The following is a 26,356-nucleotide window of genomic DNA, read 5'->3' on the forward strand; positions in this document are numbered from 1 at the left end:
CAGCAGTCTTCCCCATGATTGTAGAGGTTACTGAAACAAGGGGACCTGTTTAAGCACTTAGGAAGCCTTTGCAGCAGGGCTGTGGAGTCAGTAAGCCAAACCTCCGACTCCACCAAAATGGGCTCCAGCTCCATGATTCAGACTCCACAGCCCTGTTTTGCAGGTGTTTTTTGTTAATTATTCTAATTTACTGAGATAATGACTTTTGGGTTTTCATTGGCTGTAAGCCATAATCATCAACATAAACAGGAATAAACACGTGAAATACATCACTGTTTGTAATGACTCTATATAATGAGATTCACTTTTTGTATTGAACTGAAATGAATTAGCTTTTTGATATTCTAATTTTGTGACAAGCACCTGTATATGGTTTTTCCATGGTATAAGAAAACATATTAGTATATCATCTCGTGGATGCTGCACATCATTTATCAATCTTCAGCATTATTTATGGAGATGCCATGAAATGTGCCAACATTGTCACTAAACATTTTAACTGTGGGGCTTAGGAATATGGATAAAATAGCAGACTCCAATCATAAAAGCATGCAGCTCAGATAGGATATTAATGGGCAATAGTATTGAAGTTTTTGATCTCCAAAACCAATAGATTATATAACAGTTCTTATTTTAGGGTGCTCTTAAAGGACTATTGCCATCGCCAAGATCCTATCCCAATATGTAGTAAGTGTAATAATACAACCCCTGGCAAAAATCATGGAATCACCGGCCTTGGAGGATGTTCATTCAGTTGTTTAATTTTGTAGAAAAAAAAGCATATCACAGACATGGCACAAAACTAAAGTAATTTCAAATGGCAATTTTCTGGCTTTAACAAACACTAAAAGAAATCAAGAACAAAAAATGTGGTAGTAATGATTACTTTTTTTTAACCAAGCATATGGAAAAAATTATGGAATCACTAAATTCTGAGGAAAAAAATTATGGAATCATGAAAAACAAACAAAAAAACACTCCAAAACATCACTAGTATTTTTTTGTTGCACAACCTCTGGCTTTTATAACAGCTTGCAGTCTCTGAGGCATGGACATAATGAATGTCAAACAGTACTCTTCATCAATCTGGCTCCAACTTTCTCTGATTGCTGTTGTCAGATCAGCTTTGCAGGTTGGAGCCTTGTCATGGACCATTTTCTTCAACATCCACCAAAGATTTTTAATTGGATTGAGATCCGGACTATTTGCAGGCCATGACATTGACCATATGTGTCTTTTTTTCAAGGAATGTTTTCACAGTTGTTGCTCTATGGCAGGATGCGTTATCATCTTGAAACATGATTTCATCATCCCCAAACATCCTTTCAATTGATGGGATAAGAAAAGTGTCCAAAATATCAACATAAACTTGTGCACTTATTGAAGATGTAATGACAGCCATCTCCCCCGTGCCTTTACCTGACATGCAGCCCCATTTCATCAATGACTATGGAAATGTGCATGTTCTCTTCAGGCAGTCATCTTTATAAATCGCATTGGAACGGCACCAAACAAAAGTTCCAGCATGATCACCTTGCCCAGTGCAGATTCGCGATTCATCACTGAATATGACCTTCACCCAGTTATCCACAGTCCACGATTGCTTTTCCTTAGCCCATTGTAACCTTGTTTTTTCTGTTTAGGTGTTAATGATGGCTTTCATTTAGCTTTTCTGTATGTAAATCCCATTTCCTTTAGGCCGTTACTTACAGTTCAGTCACAGACGTTGACTCCAGTTTCCACTCATTCGTTCCTCATTTGTTTTGTTGTGCATTTCCTGTTTTGGAGACACATTGCTTTAAGTTTCCGGTCTTGACGCTTTGATGTCTTCCTTGGTCTATCAGTATGTTTGCCTTTAACAACCTTCCCATGTTGTTTGTATTTGGTCCAGATTTTAGACACAGCTGACTGTGAACAACCAACATCTTTTGCAACATTGCGTGATGATTTACCCTCTTTTAAGAGTTTGATAATCCTCTTCTTTGTTTAAATTGACATTTCTTGTGTTGGAGCCATGATTCATATCAGTCCACTTGGTGCAACAGCTCTCCAAGGTGTGATCACTCCTTTTTAGATGCAGACTAACGAGCAGATCTAATTTGATGCAGGTGTTAGTTTTGGGTATGAAAATTTACAGGGTGATTCCATAATTTTTTTCTTCAGAATTGAGTGATTCCATAATTTTTCCATATGCTTGGTTAAATAAGGTAACCATTACTGACTACCACATTTTTTGTTCTTGATTTCTTTTAGTGTTTCTTAAAGCCAGAAAGTTGCCATTTGAAATGACTTTAGTTCTGTGCCATGTCTGTGATCTGCTTTTTTTTCTCCAAAATTAAACAACTGAATGAACATCCTCCAAGGCCGGTGATTCCATAATTTTTGCCAGGGGTTGTATTAGCAAATACCTCCAATTAGAAATGTAGTATAGTTTCTCTGATTTGCTGTGCCACTTACCCCATATGCAGGGCATTGCAGTAGCTGAGATCAATGGTTACAACCACTAACAACTCACTATATTGGTGGTCATAACCATGGATACCTAAACTACTGCAATGCACTGCACATGGGGTAAGCGTTATAGCTAATCATAAGAACTATACTATATTTCTAATTGGAGGTATTTGGTATTACACGTACTACATATTGGGATAGGATCTTGACAATGGGAATACCCCTTAAAGGGATGTCTGGATTTTTTTCTTAAAGGATTCTTTCAGTGAAGTGTACCTACAATAAAAATTACAGACCTCTCTCTCCATTCTTTGTAGGTTGGAAAGCTTGCAAAATCAGTAGTGTATAAAATGCTTATTTTCCTCACTGAGTGTTTTATTTTAAAATTGACTTGATTGATACTTACTTTTTATATTAACACATGCCAGAAAAGAAAACTAAAATTTCTACGTTCATAACTTAAGGGTAGGTGCACATGGTCAGTAATCGGCAGCGCTTTGGATGCAGCACATGTCTGCTGTGTCCAAAGTGCTGCCGGCTATTGAACGCAGGTGAATCCGCATGTGTTCACTGAACCGTGCAGAATCACTGCGTCCAATACATTGTACAGTTGACATTTATCTTGCGGAGGCTCACGTCTCTGCAAGATAAACAGACATGCTGTAGTCTGGAAAAACGGGCCGCATGTCAGTCTCCGCGGGTGTCGGTGCACACATAGTGGGCATGAGATTTCTTGAAATCCCATCCACAATGCTGTAACACCTGGACGCTGCGGAAGTACGCAGCGTCCAACTCGCAACGTTTACTGACTGTATGTGCACCTACCTTAAGACGTTATTTTGTATCTTGCGTTGTAAAGAAGCAGTCTTTGAGTATTCTTTTTTTTAAATGTGTATGGTGTGTAATGTTTGTGAATTAATATACTCCTCTACCACCACTCCAGCGCCATCGCGCTCCCGTCTCAGACTCTTTTACAATGCAGGTCTTTGAGGCCTCGTTCTGACGCTCCATAGGCTTACATTGTAAGAGTCACTTCCGGGTCACACAGAGCGTAACATGACCCGGAGAAGTCTGCAGATATCAGACATCAATCTGAAGAGGAGCAGAGTGGCAGTAGGGGAGTATGTTAATACTTATACTATACACCATACACACATACTCACATTTAATGGAAAAAAATTATTGGGGGTGCTTCTTTAAAGCAACATGTCTGTTCTCTTTATTTTTACTTTTGCAAATTCTTCAATTGCCCACAAATTAACTTCTGGAGCATGTTCCTTTTCCTGTGTGTTTTTTTTTTTTTTTTAATTTCTCTTAGAAACATATGAATAAATTAACATAGTAATTCCCATTTGTCTACACATTTCCAGGAGAGCCACACCACTGTTGTTGAGTGGTGACATGACCTCATTAATAGGGTATTTCCAGAAGGAATGTATGGTGTATCCACAAGGACTACATAAATAAAAAACATTCAGAGGTGTTGGTCATCAGTGTTTAGTGAGGATTACAGTACAAGGTATGTATGATATTTAAGTAAAGAAATACTCATAATCTTCCTGTTTCTGCGCTGCCAACTTCTCAAGGTCAATCTTCGTCTTTCTTCTAGATTGTGGTGGAGGCTCAGAACGTTTCATAAGTTTTCTTCTTACCTAGGGAATATTATGTCATCATATTTAAAGGAATCCTACCTGCATTTTTTTTGCAGCTGTGTATGTTTTACTCTTAAAGGGAATCTGTCACCCACTGGACGATTTTGATCTACGGTATTTATTATGGGCATACAGGTAATAGAATGGTTAAACCAGTCTTACCTGTATGCTTCATAGCTGCGGTCTAGATCTTGAGCAATTAATTTATAATGTTATATGCTAATTTTTCCATGCTTCAGGGAGTGCGGTGCCTGGAAGAAATAGCTGCCTCCTGACTTCATTATAATGGTACTTCCCTCCCCATCAGCGTCACTCTGACCTATTCGACGCTGTAATCCCGCACATGTGCTATTCATGGGTGCGGTCACACGGACCCTATCTGCCCTGCTATGGGTGGTGCGTGCATTGAACTTCTGCACAGGCACCGTGTCACTGCACAGTAGTAGAGACTCACCTGCACAGAAGTTCAATGCAGACACTACCCATAGGAGGGTGGACAGTGTTCGCGTGACCGCACCCGTGCATAGCACATGCGTGGGATTACAGGTCAGTGTGCCGCTGATGGGAGGGGGGTATCCTATTATACCTATTTTTCTAGACATCTATATGTCAGCCATGGGAAATGTTCAGTAGACACCATATGCAGATCAGACTGGAAGTAGCAGCCACACAAACTATGCATGTCCAGTCTAATTTGCACAGGACTTCTAGATTTCTCACAAATGGTACATCGCAATGGATACTTACAGAAAAGGAATCCTCCTTATTGTGGACAAGTGCCTATCTAATATATAATTGCCTAGAATACTACTTCCTGCAATTTGTGCCAACTTCCGTGGCTTTGTCCGGAGCTAATGTCCGGAGATAAGTGACGTCACCAGTGTCCTACACCCAGGCAGAGCACAGTGGCCCCAGGCAGAGCACAGTGGCCCCAGGCAGAGCACAGGGGCCCCAGGCAGCATATGGGGCCCCAGGCAGAGCACAGTGGTCCCAGGCAGAGCACAGGGGCCCCAGGCAGAGCACAGGGGCCCCAGGCAGAACATGGGGCCCCAGGCAGCATATGGGGCCCCAGGCAGAGCACAGGGGCCCCAGGCAGAACATGGGGCCCCAGGCAGAGCACAGTGGCCCCAGGCAGAGCACAGGGGCCCCAGGCAGCATATGGGGCCCCAGGCAGAGCACAGTGGCCCCAGGCAGAGCACAGGGGCCCCAGGCAGCTTATGGGGCCCCAGGCAGAGCACAGTGGCCCCAGGCAGCATATGGGGCCCCAGGCAGAGCACAGTGGTCCCAGGCAGAGCACAGGGGCCCCAGGCAGCTTATGGGGCCCCAGGCAGAGCAGAGTGGCCCCAGGCAGAACATGGGGCCCCAGGCAGAGCACAGGGGCCCCAGGCAGAGCACAGTGGTCCCAGGCAGAGCACAGGGGCCCCAGGCAGCTTATGGAGCCCCAGGCCGAGCACAGTGGCCCCAGGCAGAACATGGGGCCCCAGGCAGAGCACGGGGCCCCAGGCAGAGCACAGTGGCCCCAGGCAGAGCACAGGGGCCCCAGGCAGCATATGGGGCCCCAGGCAGAGCACAGGGGCCCCATGCAGCATATGGGGCCCCAGGCAGAGCACAGTGGCCCCAGGCAGAGCACAGGGGCCCCAGGAAGCATATGGGGCCCCAGGCAGAGCACAGTGGTCCCAGGCAGAGCACAGGGGCCCCAGGCAGCCTATGGGGCCCCAGGCAGAGCACAGGGGCCCCAGGCAGCATATGGGGCCCCAGGCAGAGCACAGGGGCCCCAGGCAGCACAGGGGCCCCAGGCAGCATATGGGGCCCCAGGCAGAGCACAGTGGCCCCAGGCAGAGCACAGGGGCCCCAGGCAGAACATGGGGCCCCAGGCAGAGCACAGGGGCCCCAGGCAGCATATGGGGCACCAGGCAGAGCACAGTGGTCCCAGGCAGAGCACAGGGGCCCCAGGCAGCTTATGGGGCCCCAGGCAGAGCACAGTGGCCCCAGGCAGAGCACAGTGGCCCCAGGCAGCATATGGGGCCCCAGGCAGAGCACAGTGGTCCCAGGCAGAGCACAGGGGCCCCAGGCAGCTTATGGGGCCCCAGGCAGAGCACAGTGGCCCCAGGCAGAACATGGGGCCCCAGGCAGAGCACAGGGGCCCCAGGCAGCATATGGGGCCCCAGGCAGAGCACAGTGGTCCCAGGCAGAGCACAGGGGCCCCAGGCAGCTTATGGGGCCCCAGGCAGAGCACAGTGGCCCCAGGCAGAACATGGGGCCCCAGGCAGAGCACAGGGGCCCCAGGCAGAGCACAGGGGCCCCAGGCAGAGCACAGGGGCCCCAGGCAGAGCACAGGGGCCCCAGGCAGCATATGGGGCCCCAGGCAGAGCACAGGGGCCCCAGGCAGCATATGGGGCCCCAGGCAGAGCACAGGGGCCCCAGGCAGCATATGGGGCCCCAGGCAGAGCACAGTGGTCCCAGGCAGAGCACAGGGGCCCCAGGCAGCCTATGGGGCCCCAGGCAGAGCACAGTGGCCCCAGGCAGAACATGGGGCCCCAGGCAGAGCACAGTGGTCCCAGGTAGAGCACTGGGGCCCCAGGCAGAGCACAGGGGCCCCAGGCAGCATATGGGGCCCCAGGCAGAGCACAGGGGCCCCAGGCAGAACATGGGGCCCCAGGCAGAGCACAGGGGCCCCAGGCAGCATATGGGGCCCCAGGCAGAGCACAGGGGCCCCAGGCAGCATATGGGGCCCCAGGCAGAGCACAGCGATATTTTGGACCACTGTGCGGTGTTTCAGACCCCCTGTGTGATGTCTTGGGCCCTGTTCTTAAGTATATTAAAGATTAAAGTAACGTATATTAAAGTATATTATAGATCAAATTTGACACGTTTATGAGCACCATTGAGTGATATACTCAAGAATGACATAATTTTTCAACATTTTATGGTTTCAAACTGTAAACACTCAGAGTTTTTTTTACTTCAACCAGAAAACCTTAACGGTTCATAAAAAACTTGACTGTTCAGGATATGATAAAAGTCATAGTATTCTGAATCTTTAACTTATAAAGATACCTTTACATGGGGTGATTATTGGTTCCAGAGAGGCTTTCGGCCGATAATCGTACACATGGCTGGTGACAGGACAATACAATATAAACGTTCAAAGGTAAACACTGATAACATTAAAATCTAATATATAATTGCCTAGAATACTACTTCCGGCAATTTGTGCCAACTTCCATGGCTTTGTCCGGAGATAATGTCCGGAGATAAGTGACGTCACCAGCGTCCTACACCCGCTCAGGGTGGACAAAGATATATGCCTTCGTGGTGCGCGGCACTTTTCTGATTGGTTGCCGCCTGCCGCGAGCGACCAATCAGAAATGTGCCGTACTGTCAAGAGCTGGTGAGTGCAGCCATTTTTTGTTCTTTCTTACTATTATTTATTAATTGTATTATTCTTACATTTGAATAAATAAAGTATATATGGATTCTAGACTCCCGATTCTTTAGAATCGGGCTGCCATCTAGTGCATTCATAGTAGTACATTTTATATATAAAAATGTTCTGACTTGTTCCCTCCCATATTTCCTTTTTGACTTGGAGAAAATAATCCTTCCTAGCAAGTTTAGACTGCTGCATTTCCATAGTTATTGGTGGAGACCATCTCTGGTAGATGGCCAGCACATTACCCTAACGAAAAAATAAACTCCTGATGCCAGCCAGCCAGCAGACTAGATTTACACAGCTAGTTGGGAAACCTGGCGAGCAAATGCATTTACATCGATAACCCTTATAAAACCCCTTCTAACAGCATCTTGAAGGTGCAGTCTCCTCTGAACTCTTCGTTAGCTGCCATTAAGGTGCGCTACAGCTATGGAATGTGACATCTGCCTGACAATAGTTTTGCAGCAGCTACAGACTTTTAATTATGACCAATTTTTGAACAACCCCCTCTATAGAATCTCTCAGTAGGATAAACTCACCTAAACCATTTCTATGGGCACGCAGGTCATAGAAAGTTGAATAAAGTGATACCTTGATATCTGCAATCTGATGTCTTATTATAGAGAAATCCATGTTTTCCTTAAATGTAAATGAGCTGGTAATTCTATGATTACTGATTTGCATGAGAATCTGCCTCTTATATCTAATATATAAAGCTGAATGTGTGTATGTATGTCCGGGATTGGCATCTGAACCGTCGCAGCTACAGCCTCAAAATTTTGCACAGTCACACGTCTGGACCCCGAGAGCGTCAAAGCTATGTTGTGAGGTGAAATTTTAACCCCGTGCTTTCCAATTCACCAAACAATTTTGCCCCTATCTACATAATGGGGAAAAAATGAAAGGAAAAGTGTTGGAGGCAGATTAACAGCTGCCAGATGTGAACAAGGGGGACTTAAAGAATGACAGCGATGGCGCCAAAGAGTATATACTGTACAGTTGCTAAGGTGGGGCCCCGACATGGGATAATCACCACACCACCACAGGGATATGAACACACACACAAAATGCGCCACACACTACCACGTGCTCAAACACATATACCACCCTCGGCTCACATTTCACCACACATACACCAACCTCGCCACATAAAAGTTGAAACACAAAAGTCGCTGCTCAAAACTCGCCACACGCAAAACTCTCCACATGCAAAACTCACCACACGTGCCAAACTCACCTCATGGAAAACTCGCCACACGCAAAACTTGCACACGCGGAAAAATTGCCACATGCACAAAAGTTGCAACACATGCAAAAGTTGCCTCACACAAAACTTGCACATACTCAAAAGGCACCACACATAAAACTCACCACGCGCAAAACTCGCCATGCGCAAAACTTGCTGCACACAACTTGCTACACTAACCTGTCACATGCAACTTGACACACAAAAAGTTGCGACACGCATGTCGCCACACAAAACTCATCTCACAAAAGTCGCTACATGCATGTCGCCACACGCAACTCAACACACACAACTTGACACACGAAACTCGCCCTAAAACACACACAAGTCTGGTATTATCCTTCAAAAATAAAAATCTGATTAATAAGCTGACAAACTACAAGAGCAACAAATGTATCATATAGGAATCCAGCAGCTGTCAGTCACATGACCAGTCTATTATGTGTATGTGTGAGCTAATATATACTGCCAGGGGGTGGGCTTACTGTTGGCTGGGGATTTATCAAGCTGCCAATTTAGCTTACAAATACTGAGGTAAAAATACTAACCAAATAACGTGTGAACGAGGTCTAATACAGGAGGAGATGACATACAGATATATACTATATACAGGAGGAGATGACACACAGGTATATACTATTTACAGGGGAGATGACACACAGGTATATACTATATGCAGGAGGAGATGACACAGATATATACTATATACAGGAGAGATGACACACAGGTATATATATAGAGGAGGAGATGACATACAGGTACATACTACATACAGCAGGAGATGACATACAGGTATATACTATATACAGAAGGAGATGACACACAGGTATATACTATATACAGGAGCAGATTACCTACAGGTATATAGTATATACAGGAGGAGATGACATACAGGTATATGCTATGTATAGGAGATGACATACAGGTATATACTATATACAGGAGGAGATGACACACAGATATATACTATATATAGGTGAGATGACACACAGGTATATACTATATACAGGAGGAGATTACATACAGGTATATACTATATATAGGAGGAGATGACATACAGGTATATACTATATACAGGGGAGTTGACACACAGCAGGTATATACTATATACAGGGGAGATGACATACAGGTATACACTATATACAGGAGATGACATACAGGTGTATACTATATATAAGGGAGATGACAAACATGTATATACTGAGGTGAAAATGAGAGGTGTGAGGTGAAAATGAAAAGGTGTGAGTGCAAAATGAGAGGAGTGAGGGAAAATAGTGGAGTGATCGGAAAATGACAGATGTGAGGTCGAAATGACAAGTGTTAGGGGGGAATGAGAGGAGTGAGGGGGAAAATGAGAGGCGTGATGGGAAAATAAGAGAAGTGAGGTGCTATAACTAACCACAGATATTTACTATGCCCAGGCAACGCCGGGCTCTTCAGCTAGCTTAGATTTACAATCTCCATGCTTTTCTCATGGTCAACTTTATGTGGCCTGTTCAAGAGTTCGAACAGCCAAAAATCTGTTTGTCTTTGCACCTGAAGGAAAAACTAAGAATGTCGTTTATCAAAAGGCTCTCGAATAAGTAGTAGAAGATTACTTCACATTACTTGGCCAATTTAGTTAAATCTGTGTGGAATATCTCTGGTGTTGAAATATATGTTGTAAAATGCTTCTATTAGCTTAGTTTTTGCCTTTTAATAATTACATTTCTATCTATTTGTTTTGTGTTTTTTTTGTGCAGAATAAATTTTTGTTAACACATTCTATTTTGCTAACAGCAGTTATTACCCCGGGCGAAGCCGGGTAGTACAGCTAGTTCTAAATAAAAGGGGGCATTGACTGTCAGTCATCGCATGTCTCATACTGCTAACGCCCCCTTTCATTTAAAACAAACTTTGCAGGCAGATTCTCAGGGAGGTCTTTTTCCATCCAATAGATCTTAACAGTTCATCTCAAGATGGGCCACATGCTCTTAAGTGAAAATGTGGCTATAAACCCTTTTTAATTACAAATTATCCCATTGCAAATTTGTTTTAGTATTATAAACTTACAGTTTTGCAGTCGTCTTTGGTTGCTCTTTCCATAGCTCGCATCATGCGCTTTTGTTGTTTTAATAATTCATCCTTTACCTTTTCTTGATGGATTCTGTAAGATTTTATTATTTTAATGAAGTGCAAAGTTTGGTTTATCTTTCTATAATACTATATAGGCCTTTTAAGAGGTTGCCCGGGCTTGGGGTTCAAGTCTGTAGTCATTCTGTGGTTAGGTGCCCACCTACTCCGTCAACAGAGAATCCCGACAGCGCACAGTGTGCACCTTCTGAGGATTCACAAGTCTGCTGTCACAGACAAGCTTGGACAACCCCTGTAAGTTTTCAGTCCTTGGTGAATGCCATATATCAAGACTAAGTCCATAATCAAAGAATTGGAAGGGTCCGTCTTTACAATCCATGCTGCCCTATGTCCACTTTTAATGCAATTTCACTAAATATTACCAGCACCCAAATACATTTGTAATAGTATACACAGTCACACACTTGAGGCTTGTGCAGACGTCAGTGCAAATTTGTCCAATCTCTGGCTGCAATGCACGGACTGACTCCGAGTCTCCCGCCCAGATAGCTTTGTATATTTGTATGAGGCTCTCACAGGAATGGGGAGAGCCACTGCCAATCCATTCTGGGACCAATCTGCATGAGCCCTTATGCTCAATACTAACAACTTTAATGAATATTTCATCCTTACACACCTTCATCTATGCATACCTACTATGTATATGCTTACACACTTACCTTCACTACACACTTACCATTGCTAGTTCTAGACATTCACACACATTTACTACATTCAGTAGCTATAAAAAGTCTACACACCTCTATTAAAACACGTGGTCTTGTAAAGAAATGATTCCAAGGAGAATAATTTCAGAACTACTTCCACCTTTTAATGTCACATCTCAATTGAATTGTGCAGATAAATAAACTGAAATCTTTTCAAGTGAAAAAATAAAAAAGCTACCATATATACTTGAGTATAAACCGAGACCCCTAATTTTACCACAAAAAAACGGAAAACTTATTGACTCGAATATAAGCCTAGAGTGGGAAATGCAGCAGCTACCGGTAAATTTCAAAAATAAAAATAGATACCATTAAAAGTAAAATTGATTGAGACGTCAGTAGGTTGTGTTTTTGAATATCCATATTGAATCAGGAGCCCCATATAATGCTCCATACAGTTCATGATGGGCCCCATAAGATGCTCCATACAAAATATGCCCCATATAATGCTCCATAAAGTTCATGATGGGCCCCATAAGATGCTCCATATTAAAATATGCCCCATATAATGCTGCATAAAAGGTTAATGATGGTCCCATAAGATGCTCCATAGAATATTATACCCCATATAATGCTGCACAAAGGTTGATGGCCCCATAAGATGCTCCATAGATTATGCCCCATATAATGCTGCATAAAGGTTGATGGCCCCATAAGATGCTCCATAGCATATTATGCCCCATATGCTTCTGCTGCAATAAAAAATGACTTACTCACCTCTCGTCGCTCAGGCCCCCACCACTTGCAATATTCACCTGTCCCAGTTCCAGTGCCGCCCGCCGCTGTGTCTTCCGACTCTCTGCAGTGACTGTTCAGGCAGAGGGCGGCGCGCACTAAACACGTCATTGCGCCCTCTGACCTGAACGCCCCAGCCAGAGGATGCGGAAGGCGGAGCCCAGCAGTGGAACGGGGACAGGTGAATATCGCAATGCTCGCCCTCCCCCGTCATACTTGCCCCCTCCTGACGCGGTCCCTGCTTCACATGGTACCGCTCATTAAAGTAATGAATATGCGCTTCACCCCTGTGGGAGTGGAGTCGCATCCATATTCATTGCTTTAATGAGCGGTACCACATGACCGCTGAACACAGGAACCAGCTGCCGGCGTCCGAGATAATCTAAGAAGCAGGGACCGCGCTGGGAGCAGGTGAGTATGATGTGACAGCCGCTGCTCCCCCTCCCCCGCCGACCCCCTGGGACAATGACTTGAGTATAAGCCAAGAGGGGCACTTTTAGCCTAAAAAAATTGGGCTGAAAATCTCGGCTTATACTCGAGTATATATGGTAAATCTGGTTGCATAACTATGCACACCGATAAACTAATACTTTGTTGTTCCCTTAGAAATTTATGGCAGCAATTCAGTATTTTTGGGTAGCAGTCTTATCAGCATGGTAGATCTAGAATTGGCAATCTTTGCCCATTCTTCATTGCAGTAGCACTCCAAATCTGCCAAAATATGAGGGCATCTCGTGTACAGCCCTCTTCAGGTCACCCACAGATTTTTAATAAGATACAGGGCTAGGCAATTCCAAAACTCTAATCTTTTTCTGTTGAAGCTATTCTTTTGTTGATTTGGAGATGTGCTTAGGGTCGTTATTGTGCATAAAGGTGAAATTCATCTTCAGCATTTTAGCAGAGGTGTGAAGGTTTTGTTAAAAAAATTGTCTGATAAATAGAATTGTTCATAACTCCCTCCACCTTGAAAACTCTGGTTCAAACTGCCGAAAAACATCTCCAAAACATAATGCTGCCTGCCTCCACCATGGCTCACTGTAGTTATGGTGCACATACAGTCAGGGGAAAGGAGATGTAGAGCAGTTGGAATGGCAGGAGGCTCTCTTCTCTACATCTCCTCCCCTCACTGAAGTGATGCAGATTATTGAAGCTCCAGTTGGTGAGTACCGCGCCACTCCGCACTCTTTTTTGGAATCTTTCCTTGTATGTGGTCTTCAGATACTGAGCTCCTTCATTCAATCAGGTAGTGCTGACTAGTTCTTGCGTGGAATGGTAATCTGTCATATGTTGTTGTTCATCTGAGATTGTATTTATCTACCGTAATTTTAATATCTTCTAAGGACCAAATTTATATCTTAATCTGTAAAAGGGGGTGTACTTACTTTTTCTGTGATTTTACAAAAAAAAAAAAAAATGTACCTAAGCAATAACATGCAGATAATTGCAGCTTACCTGCCTGTCGTGTCCGGCGCAGTTTTTCCCCAGCACAGAGTGGTCACAGACGCCTCTGCTGACCTCACTACAGAGCGGAGGGTTCTTTTGTGGCCCGCTCTGTCGATGTGGGACTTCTGAGGTCATTCTGATTGGCAGCTGGATTCCCACGGCCTAACTGGGGAACACGGCTGACCTCAGGAGTCCTGCACTGCCGCATCAGCAGGAACATGTGAATCCCCGGCAGGAGCATCCGTGACCGCTCTGTGTCGGGGAAGAACGGTGCCAGGCACAACAGGCAGGTAAGCTGCAACTACCTGCCTGCTAGTGCTTAGGTACATTTTTAGTTTTTCCATAAAGTCCTGGATATCCCCTTAATGTACTTCTATTACAATCACTAAAACAGCCAATCACAAGCCAGCAGTTGCCTCTTTAAGGTGGGGGGGATCCCATCTGTCAGACATTTATGGCGCATCCTTTGGAAAGAGTGCATCTATAATGGTCAGCAGCATCGCTATACATTTATACCTTTACCTCATCCTCCTTTCCCGTTGCTTGGCTTTTTGCTCAGCTTGCACAAGTTCCTTGGGAAGGGACTCTAATAGGTCTTGTAAGTCCCCATGCCGACTTTCAATGCTTGATAACATTTGCACAGGGTTTATTGCAGCCTGGTCCTTGCCTATGCAATATGCGTATACTTCTGCAATTTTTTTCTTCAGGGCAGATAACATTTTATCCTGTGGTAAGAGATATGTTAATCCTTATTGTTAAATATTTGGGAGAGTGCTCACAACCTGTGATCTATATATTCGGACTGTAAAATGGTAGTCGTTCCTACAGCGTGCGGTCCACCCTCAGTAGGCTGTCATTCTGCGACAACCATAGCTTGGTAAACCCTACAATTAAGCCTCACTTTACCCACTGACACCAATGCTCACGCTTTCTCTGTATCATGTACACATAAATCCCACACATCCGACTGGTCTAAAGTTATACACTTTTTAAGCTGAGGAAAAAAAAACCTGATCTTCTAATGTCATGTCCTCAAGGGAAAACATCTTCACTTTCAGCTCAAGTTCTGCAATCTGTTCTTGTTCTCTGGCCAAGGCCTCCGAATACTTTTTCTTCTGTTCATTACGAGATTTCAGTCTCTGGTTCCTGTAGGTCACACAATTAAATAGAAGAATAAACTTGCTGCATGTAAGTTGTACATTTTTACCCCTTAGTGACTAGTCTTTAAAGGGTTATTCCCATCTCCAAGATCCTATCCCAATATGTAGTAGGTGTAATAATAATAACATTAGGAAATCCTTCCGATTAGAAATGTAGTGCAGTTCTTCTGATAAGATATGTCACTTAACCCATGGGCAGAGCATTGGAGTGGCTTAGATATCCATGGTTACGGCCACTAACAACTAACTGACTGTCACTATATGAGTGGTGTTACCCATGGATACCTATCTACTGCAATGCCCCGCAGATGGGGTAAGTGACATAGCTAATCAGAAGAACTATATTTTATTTCTAATTGGAGGTTTTTGTTAATATTATTATTATTACACCTACTGCATATTGGGATAGAATCTTGGAGATGGGAATGCCTCTTTAATGGTCATTATTATTTTGGGGCTTTCATAAGCATGTCCATGCCCCAGCTGTTAACGGACAAGGAGCATGGACAAGAGGCTGTGGTAGAAGTCTAATTTTGTGAGATGGGAAACAGTGACCTCTTGATAGAGTTGTCCCCAAAAGTAAAAATGTGCCCACAGTAAAAACAACAAAAACACAAGTTATAATGCATTTCACACGCTTACACAGTTTTCCCAACCTTAACTTGGGTTGGGGCAATTAGTTACATAAAGAAACAAGAACAACGTATAGCTTATTATTTTATGTCCGATTTCAGTGAGAAGAGAAGCAAACTAGACCAAAGGGCAAGCACTTCCCATAGGCATGGACAGCAGGGTGTGTCGTTATAATAATGTGCTGTAGAAAAGATTCTTCTTCTGATCAGACCATATCCAGTTTATGAAAATAGAATTTTCCTACTAAATATGGATGTTTTGGGTTGTCATTATGATTTAAAAAGAGAAAACACAGTAGTTTGACAATAAATAGCTTCACCCAACCACTAACTATGAGTGGAGAGAAAGTTTTGGTGTTATCATTCATATTCTCTGAAAAAAAGGCAAAGAAAGCAAAAATTCTGCTGGAGTATGTAAACTTTTGAGCACAACTGTATACTGCATACAATTTCTATGAAGTTATAACCTGAGCGGTGCGTCCACTTTACTGATCTCAGTGATTGGCTTCAACAGTCATTAAATGTCCGCCGTGATTGTTCCAGCTAGGTGCGCACTGTTGGTGACCACTGGAGCAGAGACACTGACTGATGAAGGATTTAAAGAGAATCTGTCACTTGGTTTGTGATACCACATCTGAGAGTGGCATAATGTAGAGACAGAGACCCTGATTGCAGTGATGTGTCACTTAGTAATTTAATAGGAAGAAAAAAAATGTTTTATTCTCAAACTAGAAATCCCCTGCGGTATACAATGTATCTCTATGTAACCACAGCGTGCTATAACAGATCAGGTATAGAAAATTCTCCTCCTGGTATCTCAGTATGGTCAGCTCCTGCATGGGATATGGAGGGATGAGGGTTTGACAACTGGGGAGGCGCTCACAAAAAAAAGAATTATAAGAATATTACTAGGGGCTGTGGCTCATTGGCAAAGCTGCAGCCTTCAAACAAAGAAAGCGAGTTGAAATCCTGGTGACACCCAATGGCAAGTGAATAAATGAAATTGAATTTATGCACTGAGCTGGGAGAAGCTGCCCCGCCCCAGAGGAGTAGCTACAGGAGCAATGAAGACCTCGGAAAGGAGAGTATAGAAGCCGGGAGAACAGCTCAGACATGACGGGACCGAGCCCTCAAAGCAGGACAGTCCCGCTGAATCCGGGACGGTTGGGCGCTATCTTACTGACCGATTCTGTCTGTAAAAGATTTGCATTATCATTCTTAAGACCTTGGTCCACCTAAGGATAAAAAAGCATGCTTATCAAAGCAGTAAACAGACAGCGGGGGAGCTTTATCAAGCTATATTTGTGCCAGAAAAAAAGTGTGGTCTAAAGTGAGACATCGCAGATCAAATCTAGCATTTATTTTTCTCTATAAGTCTACGTTCACATTTGCGGTCGTCGCCGCATGCGTCATGCTCCCCTATATTTAACATGGGGGCGCATGGACATGCGTTGCACTTGCGTTTTGCGACGCATGCGTCCCTGCGGCGCACGCGTCCGGGTGCAGAGGACGCAGTAAGTTGCATTTTTGCTGCGTCCAAAATCAACCAAAAAAGGATGCATGCGGCGCAAAACACAGCGTTGTGCATGCGTTTTGCTGCGTTTTTGTTTGCGTTGTGCGTTGCGTCGCCGACACTGCGGCGCACAACGCAAATGTGAACGTAGCCTAAAAGCATTAAATTCCCCAACACAAAAGAAAACAAAGTTAAAAAAGGTAATGAGCCAATATAATTGTAAATTATTTTAGGATCGTACTTTCCAAAGGCTACCACTAGATGGTGTAAATCACAAGGCTATTGTCTGTCAGTGTAGTCTAAATATACATTTACAGCCTCATCTCATCATCTCATGCTATTAATGAGAGTCGGTCCACTTTCATTCACATAGGGAACTTAGCCCATATAAAAATCTTACCTGTAATACAGAGTTTACTAATTTAGTTTTACAAAAAAACATTTTATTATATATGAAAATGTCTAAGGAATGTCCTGAAACATTAAAATGTGAGAGTCCTCACAACTGAAAAGATAATAACAAATAGCAGCTTTATAGAGTTCTCTGTTCGCTTCATCAGGCATAGAAGAACACAAACTCTGGAGAGCCGGGTTGGCAACCTACTATTACATTTATTCTGGATAAGTGGTTCAAAATACATGGGCACTCCAAAGTTTTTATGGACATTTTCTGCACCTCCTAATTAAGACCAAGCACCATAAAAACAACACCCCCAGAATAAGAGCAGACACTAATTACACCCAGTATACAAGACAGGAGAGGTGGTACTGTGCAGTGTATATATACAGAATAACACAGATATGATAATTATACCCAGTATAAACGACAGGAGACATGGTACTGTGCAATGTATATACTGTACACAGTTAAAACCAGAAGTTTACATACACTATATAAAAAGACAAATATGTATGTTTTTTTCAATATCTGCCATGAAATCAGAATAAACCTATCCTGAAAAACGGTGATCCGCAAGTTTTTTGCAGTTCGATATTGCAGCAGACCTTGAAAATTGCAGCGATATGGCCCGCAAAAAAAGTCCCGCAATAACGGGCCGCAAAAAACCTGGTAAGTGTAAAAGATATTAATTAAAATCTTACTTTTCAAAGAGGGTGTACTCATTTATGTTGAGCACTAATATACACTGCTCAAAAAAATAAAGGGAACACTTAAACAGGATATAACTCCAAGTAAAACAAACTTCTGTGATATCAAACTGTCCACTTAGGAAGCAACACTGTTTGACAATCAATTTCACATGCTGTTGTGCAAATGGAATAGATAACAGATGGAAATTATTGGCAATTATCAAGACACACTCAATAAAGGAGTGGTTCTGCAGGTGAGGACCATAGACCACATCTCAGTACCAATGCTTTTTGGCTGATGTTTTGGTACCTTTTGAATGTTGGTTGTGCTTTCACATTCGTGGTAGCATGAGATGGAGTCTACAACCCACACAAGTGGCTCAGGTAGTGCAGCTCATCCAGGATGGCACATCAATGCGAGCTGTGGCAAGAAGGTTTGCTGTGTCTGTCAGCGTAGTGTCCAGAGGCTGGAGGCGCTACCAGGAGACAGGCCAGTACACCAGGAGAGGTGGAGGGGGTCATAGGAGGGCAACAACCCAGCAGCAGGACTGCTACCTCAGCCTTTGTGCAAGGAGGAACAGGAGAACTGCCACAGCCCTGCAAAATTACCTCCAGCAGTCCACAAATGTGCATGTGTCTGCACAAACAGTTAGAAACCGACTCCATGAGGATGGCCTGAGTGCCCGACGTCCACAGATGGGGGTTGTGCTCACAGCCCAACACTGTGCAGGACGCTTGGCATTTGCCACAGAACACCAGGATTGGCAAATTCGCCACTGGTGCTCTTCACAGATGAAAGCAGGTTCATACTGAGCACATGTGACAGAAGTGACAGAGTCTGGAGACACCCTGGAGAGCAATCTGCTGCCTGCAACATCCTTCAGCATGACCGGTTTGGCAGTGGGTCAGTAATGGTGTGGGGTGTCATTTCTTTGGAGGGCCGCACAGCCCTCCATGTGCTCGCCAGAGGCAGCCTGACTGCCATTAGGTACCGAGATGAGATCTTCAGACCCCTTGTAAGACCATATGCTGGTGCGGTTGGCCCTGGGTTCCTCATAATGCAGGACAATGCTAGACATCATGTGGCTGGAGTGTGTCAGCAGTTCCTGTAAGTTGAAGGCATTGAAGCTATGGACTGGCCCATCCGTTCCCCAGAACTGAATCTGTTGAACACATCTGGGACATCATGTCTTGCACCATCCACCAACATCACGTTGCACTACAGACTGTCCAGGAGTTGGCGGATGCTTTAGTCCAGGTCTGGAGAAGATCCCTCAAGAGACCATCCGCTGCCTCCTCAGGAGCATGCCCAGGCATTGTAGGGAGGTCATACAGGCATGTGGATGCCACATACACTACTACGGCCCCCTCCACATCTCCTGGTATACTGGCCTGTCTCCTGGTAGCGCCTCCAGCCTCTGAACACTACACTAACAGACACAGCAAACCTTACCACAGCTTGCATTGATGTGCTATCCTGGATGAACTGCACTACCTGAGCCACTTGTGTGGGATGTAGACTCCATCTCATGCTACCATGAGTGTGAAAGCACAACCAACATTTAAAAGTGACCAAAACATCAGCCAAAAAGCATTGGTACTGAGATGTAGTCTGTGGTCCCCACCTGCAGAACCACTACTTTATTGAGTGTGTCTTGATAATTGACAATAATTTCCATTTGTTGTCTATTCCATTTGCACAACAGCATGTGAAATTGATTGTCAAACAGTGTTGCTTCCTAAGTGGACAGTTTGATTTCACAGAAGTTTGATTTACTTGGAGTTATATTCTGTTGTTTAAGTGTTCCCTTTATTTTTTTGAGCAGTATATATATATATATATATATATATATATATATATATATATATATATATATATATATATATATATACACACCGTATTTTCCGGCATATAAGACGACTTTTTAACCCCTGAAAATCTTCTTAAAAGTCGGGGGTCGTCTTGTACGCCGGGAATCGCCTTGTACGCCGGGTGTATATGGTGGGTGGGGGGGAGTGGTCCTGATGACGACGAGGGGGCGTCTCACAGGAAAGTGAGTATCCCCCATTACCTTATCATAGCGCTGCAGCGTGGGGTCTCTGTGCTGGGAGCGGCGGCTGCTGTGCTGTGGTGCGGCGGCTCCTCTTCTGCAGTGTGGGGCCTCTGGTGCTGTGGGGCGGTGGCGGCGGCGTATCTTCATGCAGTCGGGGCTCCTCCGGCATCTCAAAGCCTGGAAGCCCCGCCGGCAACTCCATCGGTGTAATGCGGTGGCCTCCGGGAAAATGGCCGCTGCTTAGATTCAGATCTCGTGTCCCGAGATTTCGGGACGAGATCTGAATCTGAGCATGCGCAGCCCCCAGCGGCCATTTTCCCGGAGGCCACCGCATCGCACCTATTGAGCTGCCTCCGGGAAAATGGCCGCTGCTCAGATTCAGATCTCGTCTCCCGAGATCTCGGGACGAGATCTGAATCTGAGCAGCGGCCATTTTCCCGGAGGCCACCGCATTGTACCGATGGAGTTGCCGGCGGGGCCTCCAGGCTTTAATAAGATGCCGGAGGAGCCCCGACTGCATAAAGATACGCCGCCGCCGCCACCCCACAGCACAGAGGCCCCACACTGCAGAAGAGGAGCCGCCGCACCACAGCGCACAGAGGCCCCACACTGCAGAAGAGGAGCCGCCGCACCATAGCACAGCAGCCGCCGCTCCCACCACAGAGACCCCACGCTGCAGCGCTATGATAAGGTAATGGGGGATACTCACTTTCCTGTGAGACGCCCCCTCGTCGTCATCAGGATCACTCCCCCCCCCCCCAAAAGGCACATATTCACCGGCCCTATAAGACGACATACGGTGTATAAGAAGACCCCCGACTTTTAAGAAGATTTTATTTTTTAACTGGTAAAGTTGGGGGGTCGTCTTATACGCCCAGTCGTCTTATACGCCGGAAAATACGGTATATATATACATATATACAGTCATATGAAAAAGTTTGGGCACCCCTATTAATCTTAAGCTTAATGTTTTATAAAAATTGCTTTTTTTGCAACAGCTATTTCAGTTTCATATATCTAATAACTGTTGGGCACAGTAATGTTTCTGCCTTGAAATGAGGTTTATTGTACTAACAGAAAATGTGCAATCTGCATTCAAACAAAATTTGACAGGTGCATAAGTATGGGCACCCTTATCATTTTCTTGTTTTAAATACTCCTACCTACTTTTTACTGACTTACTAAAGCACTTTTTTTGGTTCTGTAACCTCATTGAGCTTTGAACTTCATAGCTAGGTGTATGCAATCATGAGAAAAGCTACTTAAAGTGGCCACTTGCAAGTTATTCTCCTGTTTGAATCTCCTTTGAAGAGTGGCATCATGGGCTCCTCAAAACAACTGTCAAATGATCTGAAAACAAAGATTATTCAACATAGTTGTTCAGGGGAAGGATACAAAAAGCTGTCTCAGAGATTTAACCTGTCAATTTCCACTGTGAGGAACATAGTAAGGAAATGGAAGAACACAGGTGCAGTTCTTGTTAAGGCCAGAAGTGGCAGGCCAAGAAAAACATCAGAAAGGCAGAGAAGAAGAAGGGTGAGATCAGTCAAGGACAATCCTCAGACCATCTCCAGAGAGCTGCAGCATCAACTTGCTGCAGATGGTGTCACTGTGCATCGGTCAACTATACAACGCACTGTGTTTTTTTGCCGCCATGCATAACGCCTTTTTGTATTACCAAACAACTCAATCTTGGTTTCATGAGTCCACAGGACCTTCTTCCAAAAAGAAATTGGCTTCTCCAAATGTGCTTTTGCATACCTCAGTCGACTCTGTTTGTGGCGTGCTTGCAGAAACGGCTTCTTTCGCATCACTCTCCCATACAGCTTCTCCTTGTGCAAAGTGCGTTGTATAGTTGACCAATGCACAGTGACACCATCTGCAGCAAGTTGATGCTGCAGCTCTCTGGAGGTGGTCTGAGGATTGTCCTTGACTGATCTCACCATTCTTCTTCTCTGCCTTTCTGATGTTTTTCTTGGCCTGCCACTTCTGGCCTTAACAAGAACTGTACCTGTGTTCTTCCATTTCCTTACTATGTTCCTTACAGTGGAAATTGACAGGTTAAACCTCTGAGACAGCTTTTTGTATCCTTCCCCTGAACAACTATGTTGAATAATCTTTGTTTTCAGATCATTTGACAGTTGTTTTGAGGAGCCCATGATGCCACTCTTCGGAGGAGATTCAAACAGGAGAACAACTTGCAAGTGGCCACTTTAAGTAGCTTTTCTCATGATTGCATACACCTAGCTATGAAGTTCAAAGCTCAATGAGGTTACAAAACCAAAAAAAGTGCTTTAGTAAGTCAGTAAAAAGTAGGTAGGAGTATTTAAAACAAGAAAATGATAAGGGTGCCCATACTTATGCACCTGTCAACTTTTGTTTGAATGCAGATTGCACATTTTCTGTTAGTACAATAAACCTCATTTCAAGGCAGAAACATTACTGTGTCCAACAGTTATTAGATATATGAAACTGAAATAGCTGTTGCAAAAAAAACCAATTTTTATAAAACATTAAGCTTAAGATTAATAGGGGTGCCCAAACTTTTTTTTTTCATATGACTGTATATATATACACACTACCGTTCAAAAGTTTAGGGTCACCCAGACTATTTTGTGTTTTCCATGAAAACTCATACTTTTATTAATCAAATCAGTTGCCAAATGAATTGAAAATCTAGTTCAGACATTGACAAGGTTCGAAAAAAAGATTTTTATTTGAAATTATAATTTTCTCCTTCAAACTTTGCTTTTGTCAAAGAATGCTCCCTTTGCAGCAATTACAGCATTGCAGACCTTTGGTATTCTAGCAGTTAATTTGCTGAGGTAATCTGGAGAAATTTCACCTCATGCTTCCAGAAGCCCCTCCCACAAGTTAGTTTGGCTTGATGGGCACTTTTTGCGTACCATATGGTCAAGCTGCTCCCACAACAGCTCAATGGGGTTGAGATCTGGTGACTGCGCTGACCACTCCATTACAGATAGAATACCAGCTGCCTGCTTCTTCCCTAAATAGTTCTTGCATAATTTGGAGGTGTGCTTTGGGTCATTGTCCTGTTGTAGGATGAAATTGGCTCCAATCAAGCGCTGTCCACAGGGTATGGCATGGCGTTGCAAAATGGAGTGATAGCCTTCCTTATTCAAAATCTTTTACCTTGTACAAATCTCCCACTTTACCAGCACCAAACAACCCCAGACCATCACATTACCTCCACCATGCTTGACAGATGGCGTCAGGCACTCTTCCAGTATCTTTTCAGTTGTTCTGCGTCTCATAAATGTTCTTCTGTGTGATCCAAATACCTCAAACTTGGATTTGTCTGTCCATAACACTTTTTTCCAATCTTCCTCTGTCCAATGTCTGTGTTCCTTTGCCTATATTATTTTTTTCCTTTTATTAGCCAGTCTCAGATATGGCTTTTTCTTTGTCACTCTGCCCTGAAGGCCAGCATCCCGGAGTCGCCTCTTCACTGTAGACGTTGACACTGGCGGTTTGCTTGTACTATTTAATGAAGCTGCCAGTTGAGGACCTGTGAGGCGTTGATTTCTCAAACTACAGACTCTAATGTACTTGTCTTGCTGCTCAGTTGTGCAGCGGGGCCTCCCACTTCTCTTTCTACTCTGGTTAGAGCCTGCTTGTGCTCTCCTCTGAAGGGAGTAGTACAAACCGTTGTAGGAAATCTTCAGTTTATTGGCAATTTCTTGCATGGAATAACCATCATTTCTAAGAACAAGAATAGACTGTCGAGTTTCACATGAAAGTTCTTTTTTTCTGGCCATTTTGAGAGTTTAATGGATCCAACAAATGTAATGCTCCAAATTCTCAACTAGCTCAAAGGAAGGTCAGGTTTATAGGTTCTCTAATCAGCCAAACTGTTTTCAGCTGTGCCAATATACTCGCACAAAGGTTTTTAAGGGTATTCTAACCATCCATTAGCCTTCTTACACAGTTAGCAAACACACAGTACCATAAGAACACTGGAGTGATGGTTGTTGGAAATGGGCCTCTATACACCTATGAAGATATTGCATTACAAACCAGACGATTGCAGCTGGAATAGTCATTTACCACATTAACAATGTATAGAGTGGGGCAGCACAGTGACGCAGTGGTCAGCACTGCAGCCTTGCAGCGCAGGAGTCCTGGGTTCAAATCCCACCAAGGACAATGTTCTCTCTGTGTTTGCGTGGGCTTCCTCCGGGATCTCCGGCTTCCTCCCACATTCAAAAGACATATTGATAGGCAATTTGGATTGTGAGCCCCAACAGGGACAGCGATGAAAATGTGCAAAAACTGTAAAGCGCTGCTGAATATGTTAGCGAATATATAAAGATTATTATTATTATAGAGTGTATTTCTGAATCATTTAATGTTAGCATCATTGGAAAAAACTGTGCTTTTCTTTAAAAAATAAGGACATTTCTAAGTGACCCTAAACTTTTGAATGGTAGTGTATATATATTAGTAATATCAGTCTTTAGCTCCTATTCTGAGTCCATATGGAGCAGGGCAATTATTTTTACTTATTTAATAGAGTATGTAGGAATACATAAAAATAATGGCCCAATTCATCAAGGTGTTTATGGCTAACAAATTACCGTAATTAAAAATGATGACGCCTTGTAAGCCAGAAATCCTAACTGGAGTAGGCTAGGCATATGGAGGCTCATGCCAGTGATAAAATGCGTGTGACGTGCACCTCTTAATGGATTAGGCGCATCTTAGTCCTGTACACCCCTGGCCTATGAAGTGCCAGTCTTTATCAAATGGGGCCAATGTGTGAGTTAATATGTCAGCATTAGTGATGAGCGAGTGTGCTTGTTACTCGGGTGTTCTGAGCATGCTCGGGTGTTCTCTGAGTATCTTAGGCGTGCTCGTAGATTATGTTTGTGTCCCTGTAGCTGCATGATTTGTGGCTGTTAGACAACCTGAACACATGCAGGGATTGCCTGTTTGTTAGGGAACCTCCACATGTATTCAGGCTGTCTAGCAGCCACAAATCATGCAGCTGCGGGGACACAAACATAATGTACGAGCACGTCCAAAATACTCAGAGAACACTCGAGGATGCTTGGAAAACCCGAGTAACGAGCACACTCGCTCATCACTAGTCAGCATATAATAGGAAATATATTAAATGTTAGACCAAAAGCCAAAAAAATAAAAATGCTCACATTCTTTCCTCACTGATAACCCTTCTTTCTTTGACTTCCTGCATAGTTTCATCTAATTCCTGGGCCTTTTTTATTAATATTGCATTTTGCTCTTCTAGCTCTGCAAAAATCTGAAGTAGTTGTTGAGGATCAGTGAAAAATATTTCTGGTTCCTGTGTAAAAATAAAGGAAGATTATATTTTGTATGTATTTTTAGACACAAATGACAAACAGCTGATAAGTAATTGCTTGCTTATTTATGTATAATGTGCATTTACCTATATGATTCCAAAACTGTCTCATATACCCCTATAGGGGGCTTTTGTGTAAGTGAAAACACCATTAGGATATGTGCACACAGAGTTATTTTGAGGCGGAAAAAATACAATTGGCTTTCAAAAGAAATCATTTGAGAAATTCATCCTTTTTTTATGAGATTTTCAATTCAATACAATTTTGATGTGTTTTTTTTCCATGCCTTTTGCAGCCTTTTTGACTGTGTTAAATTTGGTATGGATTCCATGAGGAGCTTGCCTCAAATAAGGGACAAGTCACAACTTTTTTTTTCCACAATATGATTTATAAAAACCTTGTTGGAAAAAAAACTCACTGTAAGCTTACTATTGATGTAGAGATGGAAACTCAATTATTGCTGTAATACTATATTTCTTTCTAGACTTAAAGGTGTTCAGGCTCAAATGTCTCAAAAGCCTGCAGTCACTGTATGTCTTTATGTGACTGCCAAATTGTGACAGTGTGCGATGTACACACTGTCAAATTTCCCCTTTATTCTCTTTGGGGGTGAGCGGACACATGACCGCATGTATGCGATTTGTATATTTACAGTTATGTGCTTATTGACTCATCTGGGTCCTCTCAATTCTCCTCTATTAGGAGAAGGCGGGATTAGATGGACCACCGAACTATGACCATTTCACCTGTCTTTTAGCCC

General features: G+C 43.7%; 1 protein-coding gene across 2 annotated transcripts in view; it reads right to left on the reverse strand.

The window, feature by feature from the left end:
* Nucleotides 1-3,945: 3,945 nt before the first annotated feature.
* Nucleotides 3,946-26,356, reverse strand: part of CCDC38 (coiled-coil domain containing 38) — a 141,635-nt gene continuing 119,224 nt past the window's right edge. For both annotated transcript variants that reach the window (XM_077261071.1, XM_077261072.1), the window contains 5 exons: nt 25,426-25,577; nt 14,814-14,949; nt 14,326-14,528; nt 10,838-10,931; nt 3,946-4,106 (listed from right to left, as the gene is read on the reverse strand). In XM_077261071.1, coding sequence (XP_077117186.1) covers nt 3,987-4,106; nt 10,838-10,931; nt 14,326-14,528; nt 14,814-14,949; nt 25,426-25,577 — 705 coding nt within the window. In that variant the 3' untranslated portion in view covers nt 3,946-3,986. The remainder of the gene's footprint in view (nt 4,107-10,837; nt 10,932-14,325; nt 14,529-14,813; nt 14,950-25,425; nt 25,578-26,356) is intronic.

Source organism: Ranitomeya variabilis, chromosome 5, assembly GCF_051348905.1.
Source record: "Ranitomeya variabilis isolate aRanVar5 chromosome 5, aRanVar5.hap1, whole genome shotgun sequence".
Taxonomy (NCBI): Eukaryota; Metazoa; Chordata; class Amphibia; order Anura; family Dendrobatidae; genus Ranitomeya; species Ranitomeya variabilis.